Source organism: Camelus ferus, chromosome 3, assembly GCF_009834535.1.
Source record: "Camelus ferus isolate YT-003-E chromosome 3, BCGSAC_Cfer_1.0, whole genome shotgun sequence".
Taxonomy (NCBI): domain Eukaryota; kingdom Metazoa; phylum Chordata; class Mammalia; order Artiodactyla; family Camelidae; genus Camelus; species Camelus ferus.
In genome coordinates, this window is record NC_045698.1 from 112908579 (window position 1) to 112930745 (window position 22167).

A 22167-nucleotide genomic window follows, 5' to 3' on the forward strand; every position below is an offset into this window, starting at 1 on the left:
CATTTTCTAAATCAATATAAATTAAAATGCAAAAATTAGCAAGCCTCAGGAAGGAAAGCAAAGTAGGTTTTTTAAAAAACATTTCCTGCCATTAGGTGGTGCCCAAACCAGTTTATGGGCGGGTACGCTAAATTAAGCACTCCTGGGAGTACACTGTTATTGTCAGCTCATTGCTTATGTGATTAATACGTTTATAGGGTCTGGGAGTGTCTGTCTTCTGCATCGTGATTTGTTGAACAGATCTATACATTTCTGCGTGGCATATCCGGCAGAACCAGATGACTTAATTCAGATGCATATTCTACTGAAACAGCAGATTCACTTTATGATATTTATGTTCCAAACTTCCAAACAATTAGTTCCTCATAAAGTACATGTAATCTAAAAACTGCAGAGCATCATTAAATCTTTGATGTAGAGGGTGGGAAGGGATAGATTGGGATTTCAAAATGTAGAATAGATAAACAAGATTATACTGTATAGCACAGGGAAATACAAGATTTTACGGTGGCTCACAGAAAAAAAATGTGACAATATATATATGTTCATGTATAATTGAAAAATTGTGCTCTACACTGGAATTTGACACCACATTGTAAAATGATTATAAATCAATAAAAAATGTTTAAAAAATTAACAAAAAAAATCTTTGATGTAGAGGGCAGTTTGAGATCTAGTAGCCCCTGAAGTCCTTTATGAAAGTCAGTTACTGGATTAATGATACCTGGAGGAATATTTCAGTTTTAAAGGCAAAACTGTTCCACCTGGATAATTTGAGACAATCTCATAGTCACAGGTTCTGAGCACTAGGGTGTGGACATCTTTGGGGGGCCATTACTTTGCCTACCACAGATGCTCCCCTTCAGCTGGGTTCTGGGTCCCTTCCCTGTGCTCCTGTGCAGGCACCATTGGTTGCCTAACCAGTAACTAATTCCCACTCTCCGCTCCTTCCCCACTGTCACATCCTGACTCCCACTTTAGAGGGTGAAAATGCCAGACTTTTGCCTTCCCAGCCTCCCTTGTATGTAGGGCATGGACGCATTTGCCAGAGGACACTGGGAAAGATTGTCTTCTCTGATTAAAAAAAAAAAAAAAACTTGGAGAACTGCCCTTCCGACCTTCAGGCACGGTGGTGCAAGGACACGATGTGGGGAGCCCAGCAGCCATCTCGAGGGGTGTACGTGAGGACAAAAGCAGCACTCCGGAGCGAGCAGAGAGGGTTGAGAAGAGTCTGGGCTCTTGATGACATCACTGCGTTGCTGAGTTACATCCCACTACACCTCACCTGCAGGCGTCTTGTCAGGTTGTCCTTGCTGGACCTTATCGCTCAAGCTGCTTTTCATTGGGTCTCTCTTAACTTGCAGCCTGAAGCGTCCTAATTGGAAGCTCCATAGAGCCCTTTCCCTCACTTGTGCTAACACCACACTGTAGCGTTATTGTCTGTGGCCTTGTCTTCAGCCCTCTTTGAGGCTGTAGGATCTCGGAGGGCAGTCGACCTGCCCACCTTGCTCATGTCCTCCCTCCTGCATCTATGTACCTGGCACAGTAAACACTTAACAATTATTGGCTGAATGAATGAACGAGTGAAAAACCTCCCTCCCCTTCAGTTTACTCCAAGCACCTACTACTCTCACCACGGAGGGTTGGGCAGGTTGTGTCCTGCACAAGGGTCCCTGGGCGAGGGGGCAAGTGGAGTCTAAATAGCCTGCTCTCCATTCAGTAAGCCAGCACCCTGGCATGGGGCTGTGCTTGCCCAGAGGAAGGGACACCTTTTTTCTTGTTAGCATTAAGCACTCTGGGGCGAGTAGCAGCAGGCTGGCAGCCCAAATTCCGACTTTCCCTGTCTGACAGAGCCCACGGCCCTGCTGTTAGTTTTCTGCTCTCCCAAGGGGACGGAGCCGAGGATCCTCTTCAGCTTCCGGACACCATGTTCCAAGGAGCGTGGTGACTATTTTGAGAAACTGATTAGTACTAAAGTACTTGTGGGAGCTCCTGGGTTTTAATGTGCAGCCCCTCTCTGGCAATAGTCTGGTCATTTTAGCAGCAGTCATCTGGAAATTATAATTTAATATATCAGGAGCTGCTAAAATGGGAGTCAGGAGACCCAAGTTCAAGTGTGAGCCCTGGCATTAAGCAGGCTCTGGGCTCCTGGGCAAGGCACTGAACGTCTCTGGCCTTCAGTTTCCTCACCTATAAAACTAGAGGCTCTCAAACTGCGGCCTGCTGGTGAACAAGTTGGCGAGACTCAGTGGGTGGGAAGCTTCAGCCAGAGCAGCTCTGCTTTTATCTGCTTTGCATACATGACTTTATAAAAAATTAATTTATATCCTTCTTGTATGGATACAATCAAAGCCCCTTTGCACCCATCTGCCCCAGTCCCTGTGTATGTTGGGACTTCATTTAAGATTTCCATTTGAACTAAACAGTCCTGCTCAAGTGAGTCAGGGAACCATTGGTCTGATTAGCCTCTAAGGACCCCAGAAGTACAAAAAAGAGAGATTTCAAAGAAAGGGACAAGCCACAGCTGGAGAATGTTCCGCAAAGTCAAGTAGAAACACACCAGATGGTTTGCTGAAATGGAGCATTGCTCTGGGTGCTCTGACTTGGGGGCGACACCACTGCTGTGTGTTGGCAGTGTACCCAGAAGAGGGCTGGTGGGTGGGAGGACATAGATTGCCAAGACAGAACGGGAGCTCGTGTGCGTGTCCCAAACCTGCCCTTATCTCCCCAGGGAGGGAAGATGAGGTGGCATCAGGATGGTTTCCTTTTGACCCAGCTTTAGAAAAGCAGCAGCTGTAACTAGCATTTGTTGTGTACTAGCAAGGTGCCTGGTGCCATGAGCTTGGTCTCCGTGAACCCTCACAGCACCCCTGGGAAGTGGCGGAAATATTTGTTATGGTGGTGTGGAAATTGAGGCCGAAAGAGACTGAGGAGTTGCCGAGAGGCACATCACCAGTAAGGAGGGATCTAAGCCCAGGGCCAGGTGCACACACCTGGGCTCTGCCCTCCTCCCAGACATTGCCTGATGCCACTGCATCTCCATCCCACCTGTATGAGTGCTGGGTGGTGGGTGTGGGAAGGACAAGGCCGACTGGACTCCGTGGTTTGTCAAAGGTTTTTCCCCTCGCTTTCTCTCTCCCCCAAACCTCAGAGCCACGGGCAGAATGCTCAGTTCCTTGGAACCCCGCATGCTTGGATTAGCAAGCAGCCAGGGAAGATGCCAGGTGGGCTGTGGCCAAGAGCAAGGAAGAGATGGTCTGTGCTCCTGAAAGCAGATGGAGATTAGAGAGCAGCTGCCCGGCCCTGCAGCCCTTCGCACACGGGCATCCACCCAGTGAGAGGAACGTGCCCACCCCCCGGCGGACCAGACCTGCGTGGAAGGAAAATGCAAATCCACTGCTCCAAGCACGCTACCTGCAGAAGAAGTCTTTTCCGTATGCATGCCTGGTCTCCTCCGCCTTCAGCCCGAATGGTGATTTCATTTTTGCGTTTTATGAGCTTGAAAGAGGGAATTCATTTCCTTGATGTAATATGACCCTCTGGAGACAGTCTTGTCCAAATACATTTTGCTCACAGATTCTATCCTGCAAGAAGGGCGGTACTGAAATGAAATGGAAAGAGGTGATTAAAATCTGATTTATAGGTAAGGTGAATTGTTAGGTTTATGCCAATTTATTGCATCCAGGAAGGTGAAAGGGAATAAAAGAGCTCTTCCTGGGAGCTGGAAACCTTTGTAAAAAGAAATATTTAGGGTGCATGTGCTCTAAGCCAGCCAGGCTACATTTAATATATTCACCACGTTTGCCCCTGTTTTCTCTCTCTCACTGAACTGTAGAACCCCTGAAGGCAGGAACTGGCAATCGTGTTTATAAGAAAGGGATTCTGCACTGAAGAGGCTTTTTAATCTCAAGAGACTGAGCCTCTTCTTTCTTCTCCACTGACTGATTAATACTCCCTTCATCCCAGCCTAGTTCTTAGAGACGTCAGGGCCTCCTAACAATGACTCCCCCATTTCCCCGCCCCTAAAACCACAGGGTCCAGAATTATGCACCTTTCAGGTGATAAGTAATATAATAAGAATGTTAACCATAAACTTATATTGAGGACTTCTATGGACCAGGTGTTTTTCTAAGTATTTTCTGAGTGTCATTCCACTTAAACTTCACAACTTTCCCTATGAGGCAGGAACTGGCATCCCATTTTACAGATGAGGGAACTGAGGCTCGAGGTGCTTCAGTCACTTGCTCAAGATCACAGAGCTAGTCAGTGGAAGTAGCTGCCATTTGCTGGGTGCTGACTGTGAGCCAGGCACTCGGCCGGCCTCATTGAACCGATGATCTCATTTCACAGTGCTCTTAACCCTCAGGAAGTGACCTCCAGTCCTTTGGAGACTGGAAGCTGTGTGAATGCAGGTCCTGTTCAGCCCTGGATCTTGAAAGTGAGGATGATGCCAGGCACAGAGTGATAGCTCAAACAATGTTTGTGGAGTGAATTAAGGAACAGCAGAGATGTCTCTCCCATATGAGATGCTTGCTCAGGCCCACCCCTCACCCCTGCCACACACATGAACCCCCCCCCTGATAGCCATAACTCCGTTGTTTATCAGCAAAACTCCCTGAAAAATTTTCTTATATCTCATGAGCCAGAATTTGGGTCTTATGGCCTTTCCGGGCAGCAACAACAGCTGGGAAAGTGATGATTTCGCTTCCAGACCTTTGAGCTGAGGAGGGACACCAGGGGAGAAGGCAGCTGGGGGTGAAAACTGACTGGACAACCAGCAGGCTGCTGGTCCCCAGTCTTGAGCAATTTTGCTAGGACATTTGATACATTCATAGTGGCTAACTTCCCAATAAAAATGACTGTCTCGGAAAATACCTTCCAAAGAGAAGACCTCTACATTGCTTACGTGCAACTGAAAATAATCAACTGCTGAGCGGTCGTGCTGGGAAAGCACTGGGCATGGTGGGAGGCAGAACATCTGAGCCTGCCCCGGGCTGGCCCGAAGTTTTGGGAAAGGTCCCCAGGTCTCCCTGCTTACGAAATGTGATTGTTTTTTCTTGGTTAGCATTGTTTATTAAGTGCTCAGTTAGTGTTTTGGCATCTCTAGATGAAAGGCCCTTGGGAGGACACATTATTAACCAACCATGCGCTATCCAGTGTGGGCTTATCACGCAAGATGCTTTGTTTCAAATGTTGGATGAGTATGGTAGAAACTTCCCACCATTCCTCCAGGCCAGGAGTAGGTGGAGTAAGGGCTCTGGGGGACACTTAAAATAAGGAATGTAAACAAACATCCTTATTATAATTACTTTGCCATTGCAAGGAAGCCGGATGTGTACACTTAGGTTCTGAAGAGAGCAGAGAATGGACACCGTTCTCTCCGGTCCCACCACTCACCCTTTCCACGAGAAACTGGCAGACCCTGGCCATTCTTTGAGCCCAAAGTGGGTACCTCCTCTTATCCATGGGGCCTTCCCGAGTGACTGCAGATTACATTGACCCTTCTCCTTCATTCTAACCCCTGGGCACCATATACAAGGAACATTTTAGCATTCAGTGGGATTGAAGTTAACTTTTCATCCCTGTCTTCTCAGCTGGGCCAGGAGCGGGCACTGTTTGGGAGCGGCAACCCAAGTTTTTCCGGAACTCCTCAACCCCAAGGGTTAGCACGTGTTCAGACGCATGGGCAAGCCTCAGCAAACACTGGAGCTGGGCCTGTGGGATAGGCTGCCCATGGCTTTACCAAGTGGGAAGCCAGTACAGTGGACTCCAGGTTAGAAGGGGAAAGAAGCCAGAGTATCTAACCCCTAAATAACACAGCTCGGCGCCCTTGCAGAGATCCCCGTGGTCAGATCCCAAGGGCAGTCCCTCAGCTCAGCAAGACACTGACATTCCCATAAAGGGAAAGGGCCCATTCCACACACAGATCTAGAAATGGAACTGCTTCAAGGAGGGGAATTTCTTCAACAGTCGGGGGGAAAGTAATGCAGCCGTGGTAAACGTGGGAACAAGGATACCGAGTCAGCTGAGAAAGCTCAAAACTCAATGATTGCAAAGAAGAGTTATATTTTTATTAGTTCACCATCAGAATATAAAAATAAATAAGTAAACAGAAAGCAAACGGAATCATTTTACAGAGAGCACATTCATTACTTAAAAGTAGCATTTTAATGACCTGGCACTTTCCGGTCACATCCGCTCGTCACGTTCCTCACGCTGACAAGTGAGAGACCCTTGGCTGTTTTCTCCGCACCTGTCTGCTTCTTCGTGTGGCTAGTAAGGACCAACCGGCAAGTCTGACAATTTTATGTCCTTGGCCATAATTATACTTGTCTTCCCTCGCGAATCGTAAGATCTTTTTACTTTCCTGACACTTACAACATCTCCATGTCACTCTCTATGTCTTACAGATAGAAGGGAGAAGGGACTGCCAGGAAGGCTGAAGCTGAATTTCAAATTCAGTCATTTTTTTTTTTTTTTAAGACCTTTCTCAGTTCAGGCATCCAAAGACTAAACTTGCTTAGAGGTTCAAGTAGCCCTGAATGATCACCACCACTTCAAGGAAGTCTTCATGGACACAGGAACTAACATCTGGTCTCCAGGACCTCCTCAAATGGGTTCGCGTCTCCAGGACTCTATTTAACTATCTCTTGTGTTCCCATCCAAGACAAATATATTCTGGCGCTGGCATCAGAACCTTGTGTTCTTGCTGGTTGTTGTAAAACTGAGGCACGTGCAGCCTCGATTGAAAAGTTGTCAGTATAAATAACACATAAGGTCACATTTTTGCATAATAGGGCCCTTTCCTTATAAATGAGGTCGTGAGTGTGTGAAACGTACATCTTGGCGCACAAATGTTAAATAACTGATAAATGAATAAATACATAAATTACTTAAATATTTAAATAGAACAAAAGTCAGTTGCAACCTGTTAGCTGGAAACTCTAGAAATAAATGAGCTGATTGTTCCAGTGGGCATTTAGCAATTAAATATAAAAATATAGCAAAGACATCTTTATAATCCTTAAAAAAAAAGCAAATTGGTAGAAAAATATCTTTTGGGGGTCTGTTCTATTGTGTCTTTTAAAAATATAGCATAATGGCTTCCACTTCTCCTCCAAGATTGATTGCATCCTGAGATTAGAACCTGAAAAAGAATGTTGAAAGTCTATGTGGATTCGAAATTTGGCAGCAAACCCTTCTTATTTCACATAACATGTTATCTGGGGCAACTGGGTTTTGGGGATTCCATGTCAGAGGATCCAGCCCTTCCTTACGTGGCCTAGGATTTTGCTGATACCATGCTTGCCAGAGATTCTCTTGAGCGTTTTCTTAAAAGACTATCTGATCATGTCATTTTCTTGCTTAAAGCTCTTCAGTGGCCCCCCAGTTGTCCCCGGAGAAGATTCTGACTCTTGGAAACATCTTGCAGGTCACCCATGCTTTGCCCCTTGGCTACTGCTCTCTCTCGTTGCCTTCCCCTCTGAAAGGATAGGACCTGCGCCTGTCTTCTTTACTGCAGTATCCCTGTGTCCAGCACAGTGCTTGGAATACTATGGGCATCAAATATATATCTGTTAAGGAACAAATGTATGTTGCCGCGTCTGGCGACTGTGTGCCATCCCCCTCCCTGTCCCGCAACGCCCCCGCCCTTGCCCTGCCCCTGGATACACGGAGTGTGCAGGCCTGGAACGGGCTTCGCGGTTCCGCTCACCTAACTGCAGGACACAGACGCCCACTCGCTCCAGGACGAGCTGTAGTAACGGTCCCGGGCCTGCACGCGGATGCTGGCGTCCTTGGGGCACGTGACCTTGGCTGAGGTTTGGTCCACGAAGAGTTTGTCTTTCTGCAAAGGAGAGGGAAATCTTTGGCAACGCAGTCACAAGGTGGGCCGGGCACATTTTGGCAAAGCACAGTCTCCCAGAACAACCGCACCTTGGTGTCAGGGGCACCACACGCGCTGTTCGTAGGGGAGTGCATACAACTTGCGCCACCTGCTGACGGAAGCTCTCAACACAGATACAGCTTTTCTACTTTGGAAGCCCTGAGGAAGAGACCAGTCCGGCTTTCATCTTTCTCACACAGCTGCCTTGACGGAAGGCCCCATATGCACTCACCTCAGTATCAGGCCAACGGTGAGACTGGGACAGATTTGTTCTGGCTGTCCCGAGGATATTCTGAATGACCATATCCTGATCCTTTTATCAGAAAATTTGTGTTCAGATCTAGGCATTGTTACTTATTAGCTGTGTGACCACAGGAGAATGTCTTAGGCTCTCTGTGTCTCAGTTTCCTCATTTATAAAAGAGGGATAACAATAATCACTCCATCATAGAGTCGTAAAAGTCACAGGTAAGAATCAGGTAAAGCTCTTAGCAAAGCAGTTAACTATGTAGAAAATGTTCTATATAGACCACCTATTAATGATACAGATCTTACATAGGGAAGATTTCAAATAATATTTAGGTAAAATCTACTCCAGAATAGCCCTTCCCTTTCACACATAAAAATTCTCAGGGAGTGACTGAATCACTGAATGTCTACCACATGCTAAACATGATTCTGACTAAGGCTTTTTATCCAGTGATTTCTGAAACTGGGGTCCTGAGGAGTCTTGGGCTGTATAAAAGGGCCTCTGGGAACACGGGATTATAATGCTCAGGCAAGAATGTTTGAAAGCCAGTGTCTTAAGCCTATGTAAATGCCAACATTCTGTTTGATGAAATAATTCCACAATATGTGGAACAGGCAGGAATTACCTATTTTGGGTGAGGCATCGCATGAATGTACTATCATCTGTTAGAGTCATTCATTTGAAACAACCATTTTAGGCTCCTAGAGCCCAGATTTCCTAGGTTAGGACCCATTCTGAGAGCAAGCACTAATGATCAACCATGCTGGAGGCAGAAGGGTGGTTAGAAGCCTGGCCTTGGTGTCCTGGAGACTGAGTTTGTGTCCTGGTTCTGCCACTTCCTAGCTGGGTGACCTTGGGCAAGTCACGTGACCTCTCTGAGCTTCAGTGTCTTCACCAATGAAGTGGTACAAATAACCCTGCCTGCCTTTCTAAGGTTACTGTGAGGATTAAGTGAGATATACATATATATATCACCTTTAGCAGAGTCTCAGGCATATAAAAAGTGCCAAATAAACACTCACTATTATTAACGTCCTTAATCGTCTCCTTGATGTGGGCCTCCGTAAACTAGACCACAGAATAGACAGCACCCGAGCCACATCTTACCTTCTCTCTCTTGTGCTTGCCCTGGACCTGCACACAAAACATCAGGGAGAAGTAGGAATGTGGGGTGCTCCAGGTGTCAGGGTACTCCCAGCTGACCTCCACATGCCGAGAATTCTTCAATGGCTTCAGCTGCAGATTCTTGGGTGGGTCTGGTCTGACTGTGGAAGAGAGAGAAACACCCTTTGTTTTCCTAATGGGGCTTTGGAGTAAGGTAGTTCTGGCTTCTGATCCCACTTCCGCCTTCACCCTGAGTCCCTATAATGGCTACTTAACTTCTCTGGGCACCTGGCTGGCAGACGCGAGGCACCCCTGCTGCTGGCACTGACGCTGGTGCCCTGTGGGAGGCAGTCCTCACCAGCCGCCACCTCCTTTACAGATGGACCCGAGAGAGGCTCAGAATCCTCCTCATCACTGCACAATCCTATGGGCCTTGGTGGTGGAACCACCTCTGCGTGGTGCTCAGAGGAAAGTTCTTAGAGACAACATGGCTTTCACATCGGGGCAATGCGGTGAAGGACTACCCTCTCTTTAATCAGTCCCCCTCTTTGCACCAAACTCAGAACAGGACTTCACCTCTTGCTGGGGATGAGTGAGAGATTTTCCACCTAGCGCTCCTTCTCTAGTCTTTTCATGGAACCTGACCCTGACTTGTCCTGTAGCAGTTACAGCTGCATTGTCTTTACACTCAGTCGTTCACTGATTGAGTAAATAACGAATGAGCCCCCATCATGTGCCAGCCAATGGACTGTGCACGGAAAGCATGGCAGTGAGTGTCAGAAAGACTCTGTCCTCAAGTAGTCCTGGATCCTCTTCTAGATAAGAGGAGGTGAGACAGTCCGCGGAACTGGCTCTGGGCTCCCCAGCTCCTCTCCAAACCAAGACCACGGCTCCGAGCAGATGCTCCACAAATATGCTTCCGTCTGTTCTTAACACAGTGACATCTTTCCTTTTAGGACTCGGCTAAGTGCCACCTCTTCCCGGAGACCTCCCCTGGCCACCTTATGTGAGCAAGACCCAACCCTCTCCTTCCCACCAAAGGCAATGCCCCCACACATGCCAGAGCAAGCTCTGTGACTCCCTCATATTTTATTTCATACAGTATATTCACTGGAGAAATGATAAAGGAAATGAAATGACAAATGGCAAAATCTCCATCTGCCGATTAAAAAAAATTTGACATCCATTTTGGAGGGGTTTATATTCCAATAAAGAAGCCTCTTTTTCAAGTCCTAGAGGAAGACCATTGGGAACAATTGCAATTAGTAGGGAAAGCTCTGTTTCTGCATATGAATATTATGCCTGAGGGGCTGCACTGGACTCAGCCTGGAAGCTGCCTGGGCAGGAGAACAGAAGTGCAGCCAAGAGCCTGCTTTTCCTGGTGGCGCAGATCTGGGTCAGAGCTGCTAGCTGTGAGATCTGGGGCAAGTTGTTTATCCTATCTAAGGCTCAATTGCCTCTTCCTTAAAATGCAGGTAATAGTATCTATAGCGTAATTATTTGGGGGGATGCAAAATAAAAGAGAGAATGCATGTAAACCCTCCACCTGGGTGCACGGGGCATGGCGAACACGTGACGGGCGGCATCTGTCCTTATTAAGCACACGGAATCAAGCCAACTCACTGATGTCCCTGATGAAGAAGCTGCTGCTGTAGTTTTCGTACTTGAGCTTGTGAACAGCTTCCACCACGAGCTCGATGGGCAGGCTCTCCTCGGCGGCTGGACAGCCGCTGCCCTCCTGACACTCCACTGTGTACTTCCAGTAGTCCCTGTGCTCCACGCCGACCCTCTCCGCTGACAGTGTCGCCGCTCCGCACGTCACCCCTCGGGGGTCCGAGGAGCTGGAGTCAAAGACAGACAACATCCTGGGTCACACGTCTGTAGGCGAGTCCCTAGCAGTTGGAGCCGGACAGCTGTCTGAGGACACAATTTCTCCAACTGGCTGGTTTTCTCCCAAGGGGCTAAGAAACCGCCCTTCCCACGAGAACAAGCTCGGCTTCAAAAGTTAATAAAAATGCTGAGAAACAACTCGGCACTTATGTGCCTCTGACTTAAATGAGTCTGAAAATGTGTAGATCCAAAGCCCCTGGTGAAAAAATCTCCTTATAAAAATTTTAATTCATTTTCCTGACTTGCATTCCAAAATCAATACATACCAATTTAAAAAAGTTAAATGGATAAAGATGTGTATAAATGAAATGTGTATGCCTCTTTTAACTCTAACCCCCCTTTTAAACCTAACTACACCCCCTGAACATAAATATTATTCAAGGCTCATTGTGTCCCTCCAGACATTCTTCTATGAATATTCAAAGCAAACATACATCCACACGTATATATGCATACACGCATAGATTTTATTTTTTATGAAATAAGGATCTTTCCCCCTTCTGGACATGTTGCGGGGAGTGCGCCACAACAGGCCACGTGGATCGGGTTATTCCTTTTGAGGCCTGCACACTATACGGGGACCACGCTTTTTTAGCCTTTGCCCTGCTGATTACCAAGAGCATCACAATGAACCCTTGCATCTATGTCTCTGTGCACTTGTGTAAGCAAGTCTGCAGTAAAGCGTTTTCATTTTAACGATGGAAAGGTAAGACCCACCCCGCCCGCAGAAGTTAATTTATATCAGTTACATAGTGGCCAGGCCAGGATGGTCACCCCGGGTTTGCTCCGTTATCCTAACTTTGCTCAGGAACTTAGATGTGATGGAAGGAACTCACAGAGAGGCACAAACATAGGTCCTGTATCCACGAGACTTGGTTTCCTAGGGAAGCCCAAGTGCACTGGATGAACAGTGAACTTCAGATGAGTGGTGTCAGCTGAAGAGAAAGGAGTTGAAGAGGCCCTGGGAAAATGTCTAGAGGCCATGCAGAGTTTTGGAGTCGGCCTCAGGGCTTTCAAGATCTACGCCCTAGAGCTCTTGTATCTATTTTCAATTGGAGGTGCCATTTTGGCAAGCCCTTGGTAGCCTCGATTTCTCCTTTTATCCTCCTCAGGTGCTATGACCTTAACGATGCACCCATCGCCAGGCAGTTTGGATGAATGGGTTCAAACACAGCAGGAGCTATTCCAGACCCCAATCATATATCCTGTTCTGATGCACACATTTGTTCAGACAATTAGCTTAAATCCCCATGATCTTTTCCTAATTTAGGTAAGGGGGTGTGGGGAGGGGTAAAGGGGTGGGAATTTGACAAAAATACAGAATTGACTTTATTTCCCCCATCATTAACTGAAAGGCCATTGCTACATTGCTCTTATTTTCTTAGTGAGATAGTTCTAGAAAAATGCTGAGAAATCCGCGTGGTTTCACTTACCCTCTGCTGCTTTTGACAATGAATTTCAAATCAGTACTGACTGCCGTCAGCCACCAGCAGGTGAAATGCCCAGAGTAATTCTTTGCCTCACATTTGAGGAAGGTCTTACTTTTGGGTTCTGGATTTGAAAAGAACAAAAATTCAATATTTAGGGGTTTTCTTTCTGTTAAAATTGCAAAGAGTTTTATTGCAATGAATCACAGGTCACTGAACGGTACAAGAGTAAAGGTTTTTCCGTTTATTTCCTTGGAAAACGCTGCTGCTCCGCTGGCAGGCGGCTCAGGGGGGACAAGAAGTCACCCCCTAGGATGCTGATTCTGTAGAGTGTACTCCACACCTAACTAGTGGAGGGAGGTATTAATTTTTCTAAAGCCCAGTGCTGAGTTATACACCATACATGTTCGTTGACTTCCATTAGCCATCCAATCATATCACTGTTACTTACAGAGAACCTCAGCAAGTTTCCAGACTCCCCATGAAACTCTCTCAACAAGAGATTTTGATGGTTAATAACCCAAAATGTGTAGCAAAGGAAAATGTAGGGTTTGGGTGGTTTTAGTAAAGGATTTGGTATCACTTCATTAACTACATTAATCATGTCTTGCCTTTTAAATTTTTTTAAAAAAATCTCTTATGAAATGAAAGAGAAAATTGATACTATCCAAGAGAATGGAATTACCTTTCTGGTCCTTTTTCAAAATATCAGTGGACCAAACTCCATCTTCCTTTTTGTGAAGCAGCAGGAGTGAATGGCTCAGAACCTCGCCTCCTTTGTGACAGGTGTACTGCCCAGCATCTCCAAACTCTTTGACTTGGATGGTCAAGGTTTTGCCAGAGCCCAAGACCTCACTGCTGTGGTCTGAGGTCCAGGTGATACCATCTTCTTCAGGGGTATCACAGGTGAGGACCACCGTTTCTCCAGGGGCGTCAGGGTACCAGTCCAACTCTACAACATAAACTGGAGAACACAGGGATTGGAGAACCAGACTATAAGCTCCATGAACTCTGGGACTGTATTTTTTGAACCACCTGCGCATTTGCACGGCTGAAGCACAACCTTGCTCATAATAGCAAATGCTTATGGAGATGGTCTCAGGGTATTGGGCCCCAACTGGGGTTCAAGGTTATAGAAGAGAGAAGCAGCGTTTAACAGCTACCATCAACAAGGAGGCTGCCAGTAATAATTAACCTCTGATTAGCTGGCAGATGAGGAAGGCCTTGATACACCAAAAAAATGCAAACAGCACAAGAGTGTTTGCCAAAGGCTTGGTAGAGATAAAGAGACTTTGAGCACAGTTCACTTTCACAGGGAGTAAGTGTTGAGGAAGACTGACCAGGACTGAGGTCCTGTCCCTACCAGGTGGCTGGATAGCTAGGAGCAAGATACTAAATCACCATGAGCCTCAGTTTCCTCGTCTGTAAAATGACCATAATAATAGTACCTACATCATAGGTTTGGCTGTGAGGACTGAATGAAAAAAAGCATGTAAAACACTTAGCAGAGGGCCCACCACAGCAAACTCCGAGTTCTTTGTTATTGTTATTGACAGACCAAAGGTCAGAAAACTGCGCAGAGAATTTTCCATGAGGATTTAAGGATTTAGTTCTTGCTGCATGAAACTCACCAATGGAGACGTTCATTCCGTGTTTTTTAAAGCTATTTTATACTCTTCTGGGGCAGCTCAGGAGATCTTAGTCTCCCCATTTCATAGAGGAGGGTACAGAGACCAAGAGGCTAAGCAAGGTTACATCAAATTAGAAACACAAGAGCCATATCTCAGAACTTTGGTCTCTGCAGCTTTGCGTTGGATTTTTAATCCAAGTATCTAAACTGGCACTTGAGGAATGGCCTAATACAGTATTTCAAAGAGTATGTTACACCAAAGCTTCACTCATTCATTCATGCATCAATTATTGGTTAAATAGAATTGTTTAATGCAGTGGTTCTTAAAGCAGGATCACCCACCCAGCATTACCTGGGACTAGAAATGCAAAACCTCAGTTGCTGAATCAGGAACTTTGAGATAGGCCCAGTGATCTGTTTTTCACTTCCTCAGATGGTTTTGAAACCCACTCAAGTTTGAGAGCCATAGTGGTTAAGAGCCTGGGTTTTGGAGTCACACAGGTCTGGGTTTAGATTCAGTTTTATCTGTTACACTAGCCTGTGGCCTTGGGTAATTACTCTAAGCTCCAGTGTCATCATCTTTAAAATAAGCAACATATTAGTGCTTGTTCCAGAAGGTGGAGATGTGGCTTGCACAAGCTAATTCACCTACGAGCTTGACACAGCGCCCTTAAATGCTCTGGACCTGGTGGCTCTTGTGATTGGCATCCAAACATAAAGCCTTGTGGAATACACAATTCTCCCCCGACACCAAAGAGATTTATAACTACTGAATGGGTAACAGACATAAGGGGTAAAAAGCATCTGAGGAAACACCTGAGCGGACATAAAGCCACGTGGCACCTTGGGCTGCCTCTAGTTTTTCTCTGTCCCACTGGCAACTGAACAGCACAAGTGTATTCCTGTCACAGCTAAGACTCAAAGTTCAAGACCCTGGCCCAAGGGCAGCTGCAGGAGGAAGCCTGACGAGGCATGTCTAGAACCCACTGCTTGGCGGCATCTCATCTGGTCTCCAAAGTCGCAAGTCTCTCAGCGTTTCTCACATTGACTTTCTGGAATTTCTGTGGTTTACCAAATCAGAAGTAACGAAGGGTGGGCTATGCAAGGGCCAGGACTCCTGAGCTCACTAAAAATCCCAGGGTTGGAAGGCACCCGGGATAATCACCTGGCTCAGGCCCTTGTCTCTATTCAGGGGAAGGGCTAACACTCTCAAATCCTTCTGGGGCAGAGTGGGGATTGTTGGACTGTTATCTTCCCGAAATTGTTAAGATAAACAAGATTATACTGTACAGCACAGGGAAATATATACAAGATCTCGTGGTAGCTCACAGCAAAAAAGAATGCGACAATGAATATACGTATGTTCGTGTATAACTGAAAAATTGTGCTCTACGCTGGAAATTGACACAACATTGTAAACTGACTATAACTCAATAAAAAAAATTAGTTGATCATTAAAAATAAAAAGAATGGAGGAATAGTCCAAAGTTTTTTTCAGGTACCCACTCGAGTGTTGTATTTTCCTCACTGTTGAAAGACTGTTTCTGATCATCAGCTGAAGTGCCTTCATTTAAAATATATGCCTATTTCCTCTTGCTCAGCGCTCCAAGGACAAAGGCAACAGTTGCTTCATGTCCTTCTTGTAAAACCTTCCTCAAATACTTAAATTCACAAGCACCTAAGCGAGACAGAATTGGGATCAAGTTCCTGTTCCGCCCTTAGCAGGTATGTGAAACTGGGTAAGTTACTTCATCTCTGGTGGCCTCTATTTTTAACATCTATAAAATGGGCTACACACAGTCCCTATCTCATATGATTGTTGTGAGAATTAAATGAGGTGCTGAGCACAATAAATAGTAACTATTATTATACAGTTAAAGACAGTAATTGTACCAGGAAAAGCTACTTACCATTTTTTTCCAGTTCCCAAATGGCCATGATGGGAGATGCCAGCAGAACCAGGGAAAACCAGGAGACAACCAACTGCTGAGGATGCATCTGAAGGAGGGGGAGAGACAGAGGAGGAGAAGGAGGAAGAGAGACAGAAGAGGAGGGATAAGAGAAGAGAGAAAGTCAATCGTTAGGCAGTCACCTTTGGAAGCCGTATTCACATTCTATGTATATTGTCTTCCATCTTTATCCTCTTCTATCTTCTTTACACTGTCAGGTTAATACTCAGTGAATCCCAGGAGCCCTGTGCCAGTCTGTGGGCAAGAACATCTCCAAATAGAGAACCGCAGACTATCTGGAGCTCAGAGACCCAAGGCCAGCAGTGGGATACAATCCTCTCATTTTTAAGATGAGACACCTACAGCTCAGGGATGCAACGTGCCTTGTCTGGATCGACGTTCAGTCTTTATTTACTTGGTACTTCCTACATAAAGGGCATTGAGCTAGAGCAGTTGAGAGTGAAAATGGATTTTTACCTGGCTCTTGACTTCTAAGAGCAAATACTTTCATTCAGCAAATATTTCTTAAGTCAGTGTGTTCAATACCCCCCCTCCAGCTGGGGAGAGAAGCTACAAGGCAAGATGTGCAGTGACACCCAGCACTCAAAGACTTGGGTTGGTGGGGAAGGGTACCACCAAGATGATCTTTCAAGTTCTGGCAATGAGTCCAGCCCTCGTTGGAAAGATTTGCTTTTTCTCCGTGTTTAAATCGCAACCGCTCCAAACTAAAGGTCAGTTCCTCCCACATAGTGTAGCCAGTGGTTCCCAAACTGGTAGCCTTGCTAAAACACAGATTGCTGGCCCCTTTCCCCCTCCCTGACCCTAGAATGTCTGATTCATCCGGTCTGGGGGTGGAGCCTGAGAATCTGCATTCCTACGACTTTCCACGAGACGCTAATATTGCTGGCCTGAGGACCACTCTTTGAGATCCATTAGTTTAATCCACAATCTGGGTCCAGAGCCTCTGAAAAATCAAGAAAAATCTCGGCATGCTAAGTCTGTTCTTTGGGAGAAGGACGTAAAAAAACCAATAGAACTACCATGAACTAACGAAATGCATAATTTTGTGCTAAATCACCCACCATTTTACAGAGTGAAACTCAGTCTACGTTAGTATCTAGGGTGCATGAAAATCTTCAGACTGAAAATTATACCCCACCTGTGAATTAGGTGGAGAGGAGTATGATTTTCAGTCTGTAACACCTCCATCCATCTCGGAGGGCACCAGTTGTGTAGGAACGTGGTTTCAGAAACCACTGGGCTAAATGAAGAACAAGACTCAAAGTTTTCGGCCAAATACATTAAAATTGAGCACCCCTTGGTTGGGTGACTGAATATTGACAAATCCTGGCTTTGTCAGACTGCTGCTAATCCTAGGGGAACTTTGTCATGTCCTTTATTCCCTTAGATTATGAAGGTTGTGAGTGGTGGAGTCAGGATTAGAAGTCAGGCTTCCCTGTCCACTGCCAGTGCTCTTGTCACCGCAGCAGGGAAATTTCACGGGCACATCTGTCAGTTTAGTCCAAGTTAAGACTGTAGCGAAGTTCTAGCTGCCACAGAGCACCAGTCAGTACATTTGGTGTCAAGCAGCATGGGCTTGAATTCTGGTTCCACCACTCGCTAGTGGTGTGATGTTGGCCAGATTACTCTCTCAGCCTCAGTCTCCTCATCTGTAAGATGGGCATAATACCCATCTCAAAGGCTTGTTGGGAGAATGCAGTGAGATGACATATCATGGAAGCTAAACAAACATGTTAGCTTGTACCTAGGGGAAGACATAAAGGAAAAATGTGACATCTCTCTGTGCTATATACAATGGATAGACAAAAATGTCGTGCCTGGCCACAGGGAAATGCCCATAGAGGTACTGCAATTATACAGGCCTACAAAACCCAGGTGTTGGCACTCTGGGAATGGAAACAACAGAGATTCCTGGCACCTCCTGGTGATTCCGCTCTGCTCTCTTAACACTGGGTTTTTCCCTCTGGCTAAGTGCCTAGTACTTCCTCTCAGGGCCTCAGCTGTGTTTGAGAATTTCAGGTGAATTGCACTTCAGGGTCAAGGGAACCCTGGTGATGGTTCTAAGAAACACCTCTCATTTTCAGAGATGTATTTTAAAGACACAAGACACTAGCAGAAGGTGGAGATGGTGGGGGGTCACTTTCTTAATCACACCCAGGGGAAACCACAGCATGCAGTTACCCTGTTGTTCTCTAGAGCAGCTGGTACTACAGGCTTGAACTGTGGTTCCACGACTCACTGGTGGTACAATTTGGTCACATTACTCTCTGAGCCTCAGTCTCCTCAGCTGTAAAATGGACATAACACCCATCTCAAAGTGTTGTCAGGTTGGATCCCACAGCCCACATTTTCTTGGCATGCTGAGTCTGAGAGTTTTAAGGATTAAACATTTAAAAATGTAATTCATAGGTTTTCTAAACTCTTGAAACCCTTGGATGAGGGATGCAGGGACTCCAGGTCCTGTGTTAAGGCTCCCTAACGCTGGTGCCAACATGGGCATGCCAAGGATGCTAGGCTGGGCATCTCTTTTTCAAGTGTTATTTTGTTACTTTTTAATTAGAAAAGAGAATGACTATTTAAAAATAAAAAGACATGGTCCCAGAAGGTGTGGGTGGCACAGGCAAAAGGTCCCAGTGCTAGAGATACACAGACTTGTGTTGGCATCCCAGCTCTGTTAGTTGCGTGACTCTGGGCAAGTCACTCGACCTCTTGAAGCCTCACACTCTTAAAGTGTAAAATGGGCACCCTGTTGTGGTGAAGAGTTAATGAAATAAGTCACACGAAGTATCCTGCACGGTGCCCAGATGAAGTCGCGACTCCCGGCTGTTTCCTCTCAGAGCCCCACTCCTCCTTTCATAGCGCTTACTACAATTGCAGTCTTACAGTTACCCCTTCCATGTTTGTCTTTTTCTCCCATGGCAGCAATCACATCTGTCTTATTCCACTCTATGTCCCCAGAGTCTAGCAGAGAGAATCTAGCCTAGAGGGATTTCATTAGCTATTAAGAAGAATGAATAAACAGACAGAAGTCGTAAAACTTCAAACCCCAGTAAATCAAACTCTTAAGAGGCTGCCCGAATTCTTTCTAATATCTTTAAATCCCTTATTTGAAAAAAAAAAAAAAAATGGGTCATCGGCTGAGGTTTAGTCATCTCTGTCAAAATGATATTTTAACCTGATCATGATTTTTTTAACCTGAAAATTGTTGCACACAGTTTACCTGGGAAATTATAAGACACCAGTAAAGATTATCTTTTTTTTCCCTTCTCACAGATTTTAAAACTTCAGAAAGTGGTTTTTAATATTGGAGCTGCTTCCCATTTTTTAAGTGATTAATTAATCCAAAGGTAGTTAATGCAAAAGATCTGGATAACCCAACTATCAATCTAGCTGACTGTCACAACTATGAAGCCCACCACAAATACAGGACCAAGGATGCTTGTAACATCTAATGATGAGGCATGAGTAGGAATTCAATTATTTACTAAATTCATTATTACTTCCTGAATGAAGGGCTTTCAAAACATTTACAATAATAAGGGAAGCACCACTCACTTTAACTCTACACAATCCTTTAACTGATGATTATTAACACAGAGGAACACACCTATATATACACACCACTTTAAAACAAGACAGAACAAACCTTTCTATCATATGTGCATTTGTTCACAGCCCTTAGTATACCATTACAATTAGTTGACTTTTAGAAATAATACTTTACACATTAGTCCCCAAAGCACTGACTTTTCACTAGTGTCCCAGCAGGTCAGTCATCTGGAATGCTTTAGGCAATCAACCCCCTCCACGATGCCCGGGACAGGGGTAGCGCCCCGATGGTGTCTACCCCGGACAGCCTGAGGGCCTGTGGAAGGGGTGGCAAGGGCTGGGGGGCGCTTACCTTGCTTCTGGGCAGGCTGCAGGGCTCGCTGGCTCTCAAGCTGCTGTGTCTTTTGCTGCTGCTGCTGCTGCTGCTGCTGCTGCTGCTGCTGCTGCTGCTGCTGCTGCTGCTGGAGCTTATATACCCTTCTCCTACCAAGCTTTCTGATGGAAACTTAAACTAGAAACTGATTTGTTCCAAGTTGCAACACTGAAAACAACTCTCAAAACCTTCTGGGGGAATTTCAAGAAGTTCCTTTTTTTCCCCCCCTCTGTGTGTATCAATAACGCAGAGGGAACACAGGCATCAAAATCCCAGGTAGTGAACTAAGAGGAAATGACTTTCGGGTGGGGAAAAAGGAAGGAGATAGGATGTTCACTTCTTTGGGTTGACATCATTGCCAAAGAGTTTAGAGACAGTAACAGGCAGCCTCCCTGGGCTCCATAGGCCAAAGAAGAAGGAAAGCCAAGGACAGGTCATGCAGGAGAGGCTGACTTCAGGTCAGGATCAAGCAACTGTATGCGAGGGAGCCCTAAAGCAATATCTATGGTTTTCCTGAAGTCAAAGAGGATGAGATGAAGGACAAAAGGTTCAGTATGTCCCAAGCACCCTCCCCTCATTCTTCCTCTAACAGCTGGATTTCAGAAACACACCATTACCACCCATTGTGCTCCATGTACCCACCACACACACACACACACCCACACACACCCCTGCACGTTCTTACAGACACAGCCGTGCGAAGACGGTAAGTATTAAACATGTGTATATCACTAATAATACTCAAATATGCAGGGATACTGTTTACGGTCATAGGTACTCATAGATGGGTGGGAGCAAAACGTGAAGTATGCAGTCAGGCATACGGACAACTGATGGCACACTCAGGGCACACCCCTTTGGGCACCCAGACTGTATCTTCACACTCTTTTGCACACAAATCTATGGCCCCAGTTGCTCTACACAGATGCACAGAGCTAGAAGCACTATGTCGAAGTTTCCAGCAGAACTTAACACTGCTAAGAGAGGTGCCAAGGTGTACACCGGTGTTAGATACCCCCATTCCCCGTCTGCACAGGGAAGGAACATAATAAACACCAACACCTACACCAAATACTACAGGCAGAAAGACGCGGGCTGTGCGCAAATACGTACGCCGCCGACAGAGGGCGCTGCTGCGAGGCGGTCCCCACGAGGCGCCCCGAGCGCGGGCGCGCACCCCCAGGGGACATCTCCATCCCGGCTCCCGGTCCCAGCCGCGAGGGAAGTTCCTGGGGCCGGCCGGGCTTAAGGTGGGCGCGGATTTCCGCACTGACTTTCCTCGCAGTCTCAGACGGGGAAAACGGGAAACCCGGGCGAGAGCGGCGGAGCTTCCCAGCCACACACTTCCTCCCTCTCTCCGTGGGAGGGCGGGGCCGGCTGAGCCGGCAGTCCCACTGCTTATCCGACCTTGTGCTCTGGCTTGGGCGGAGACGCTCCCTCCAGCTCAGAAGGCCTCCTGCCGTCTCCTCTGTCCTCTAGGTTTAAAGTGGACGGGAAGTTCTTAAGTTAACCAACAAAGCGAAACGTCGTATATCTAAGGTATACAGTTATTTGAACAAAGTAGGTTGCATTGTATGTTAGTTGTATGATACGTGTGTGTGTAAGTGCGCATGCATTTTTTACAGTGGGCATCCTTGAGTAATGTAACTAGGCAGCGATGGGGAGGGGGCCTTGACAGTTTTGTTTTGTCACTTGATATGCACACGTATTAAATATATATTAAAATATGTGTAACGTTGAGGGGGTTCTTTCTGTAAAAATGCATTCATTTCCCCCAACAAATCATCAAAGGTTCTGAACAGAAAACTTAAACTGAATTTGACATGCCATAGTTTCACTAATTTACAGTTACAGATCCCCCACATATACATAGATAAAATAAGACAAGACATTTTTTCAATGTGTTCATAGAAGCGTCTTCAAAATTAAAAAAAATTGATCTGAAACAAAATCTAAATAAAAATAGTATGCTAGTTGTGTAAAGCAATACTTCAAGGGGTCCTGATCGTCTTCATGCTGTGAAACCCCATGGCTCCAGCTGGGCCATTAAGTTGGCTCCGAAACCAAGATGAGAAAAAAAACAACTGTAC

General features: G+C 46.0%; 1 protein-coding gene across 1 annotated transcript; it reads right to left on the bottom strand.

Annotated features, from left to right (window-relative positions):
- Positions 1 to 6046: 6046 nt before the first annotated feature.
- IL12B (interleukin 12B) lies at positions 6047 to 21423 on the bottom strand. The gene is made up of 8 exons (XM_006177970.3): positions 20057 to 21423; positions 16096 to 16183; positions 13241 to 13519; positions 12562 to 12679; positions 10862 to 11079; positions 9242 to 9399; positions 7715 to 7846; positions 6047 to 7147 (listed from the first exon to the last, which is right to left on the bottom strand). The coding sequence occupies exons 2-7, from the start codon at positions 16181 to 16183 to the stop codon at positions 7715 to 7717; spliced, it is 993 nt and encodes a 330-aa protein (XP_006178032.1). The 5' UTR covers positions 20057 to 21423; the 3' UTR covers positions 6047 to 7147.
- Positions 21424 to 22167: the final 744 nt, after the last annotated feature.

Bases quoted from the DNA above. Each gene is read 5' to 3' on its own strand.
- IL12B (XM_006177970.3), bottom strand. From the start codon at position 16,183: ATGCATCCTCAGCAGTTGGTTGTCTCCTGGTTTTCCCTGGTTCTGCTG. The intron at 13,520-16,095 runs GTAAGTAGCTTT...TGTGTTCTCCAG, and splicing joins TTGGGAACTGGAAAAAAATG to TTTATGTTGTAGAGTTGGAC. The intron at 7,847-9,241 runs GTAAGATGTGGC...TCTCCTTTGCAG, and splicing joins GCAAGCACAAGAGAGAGAAG to AAAGACAAACTCTTCGTGGA.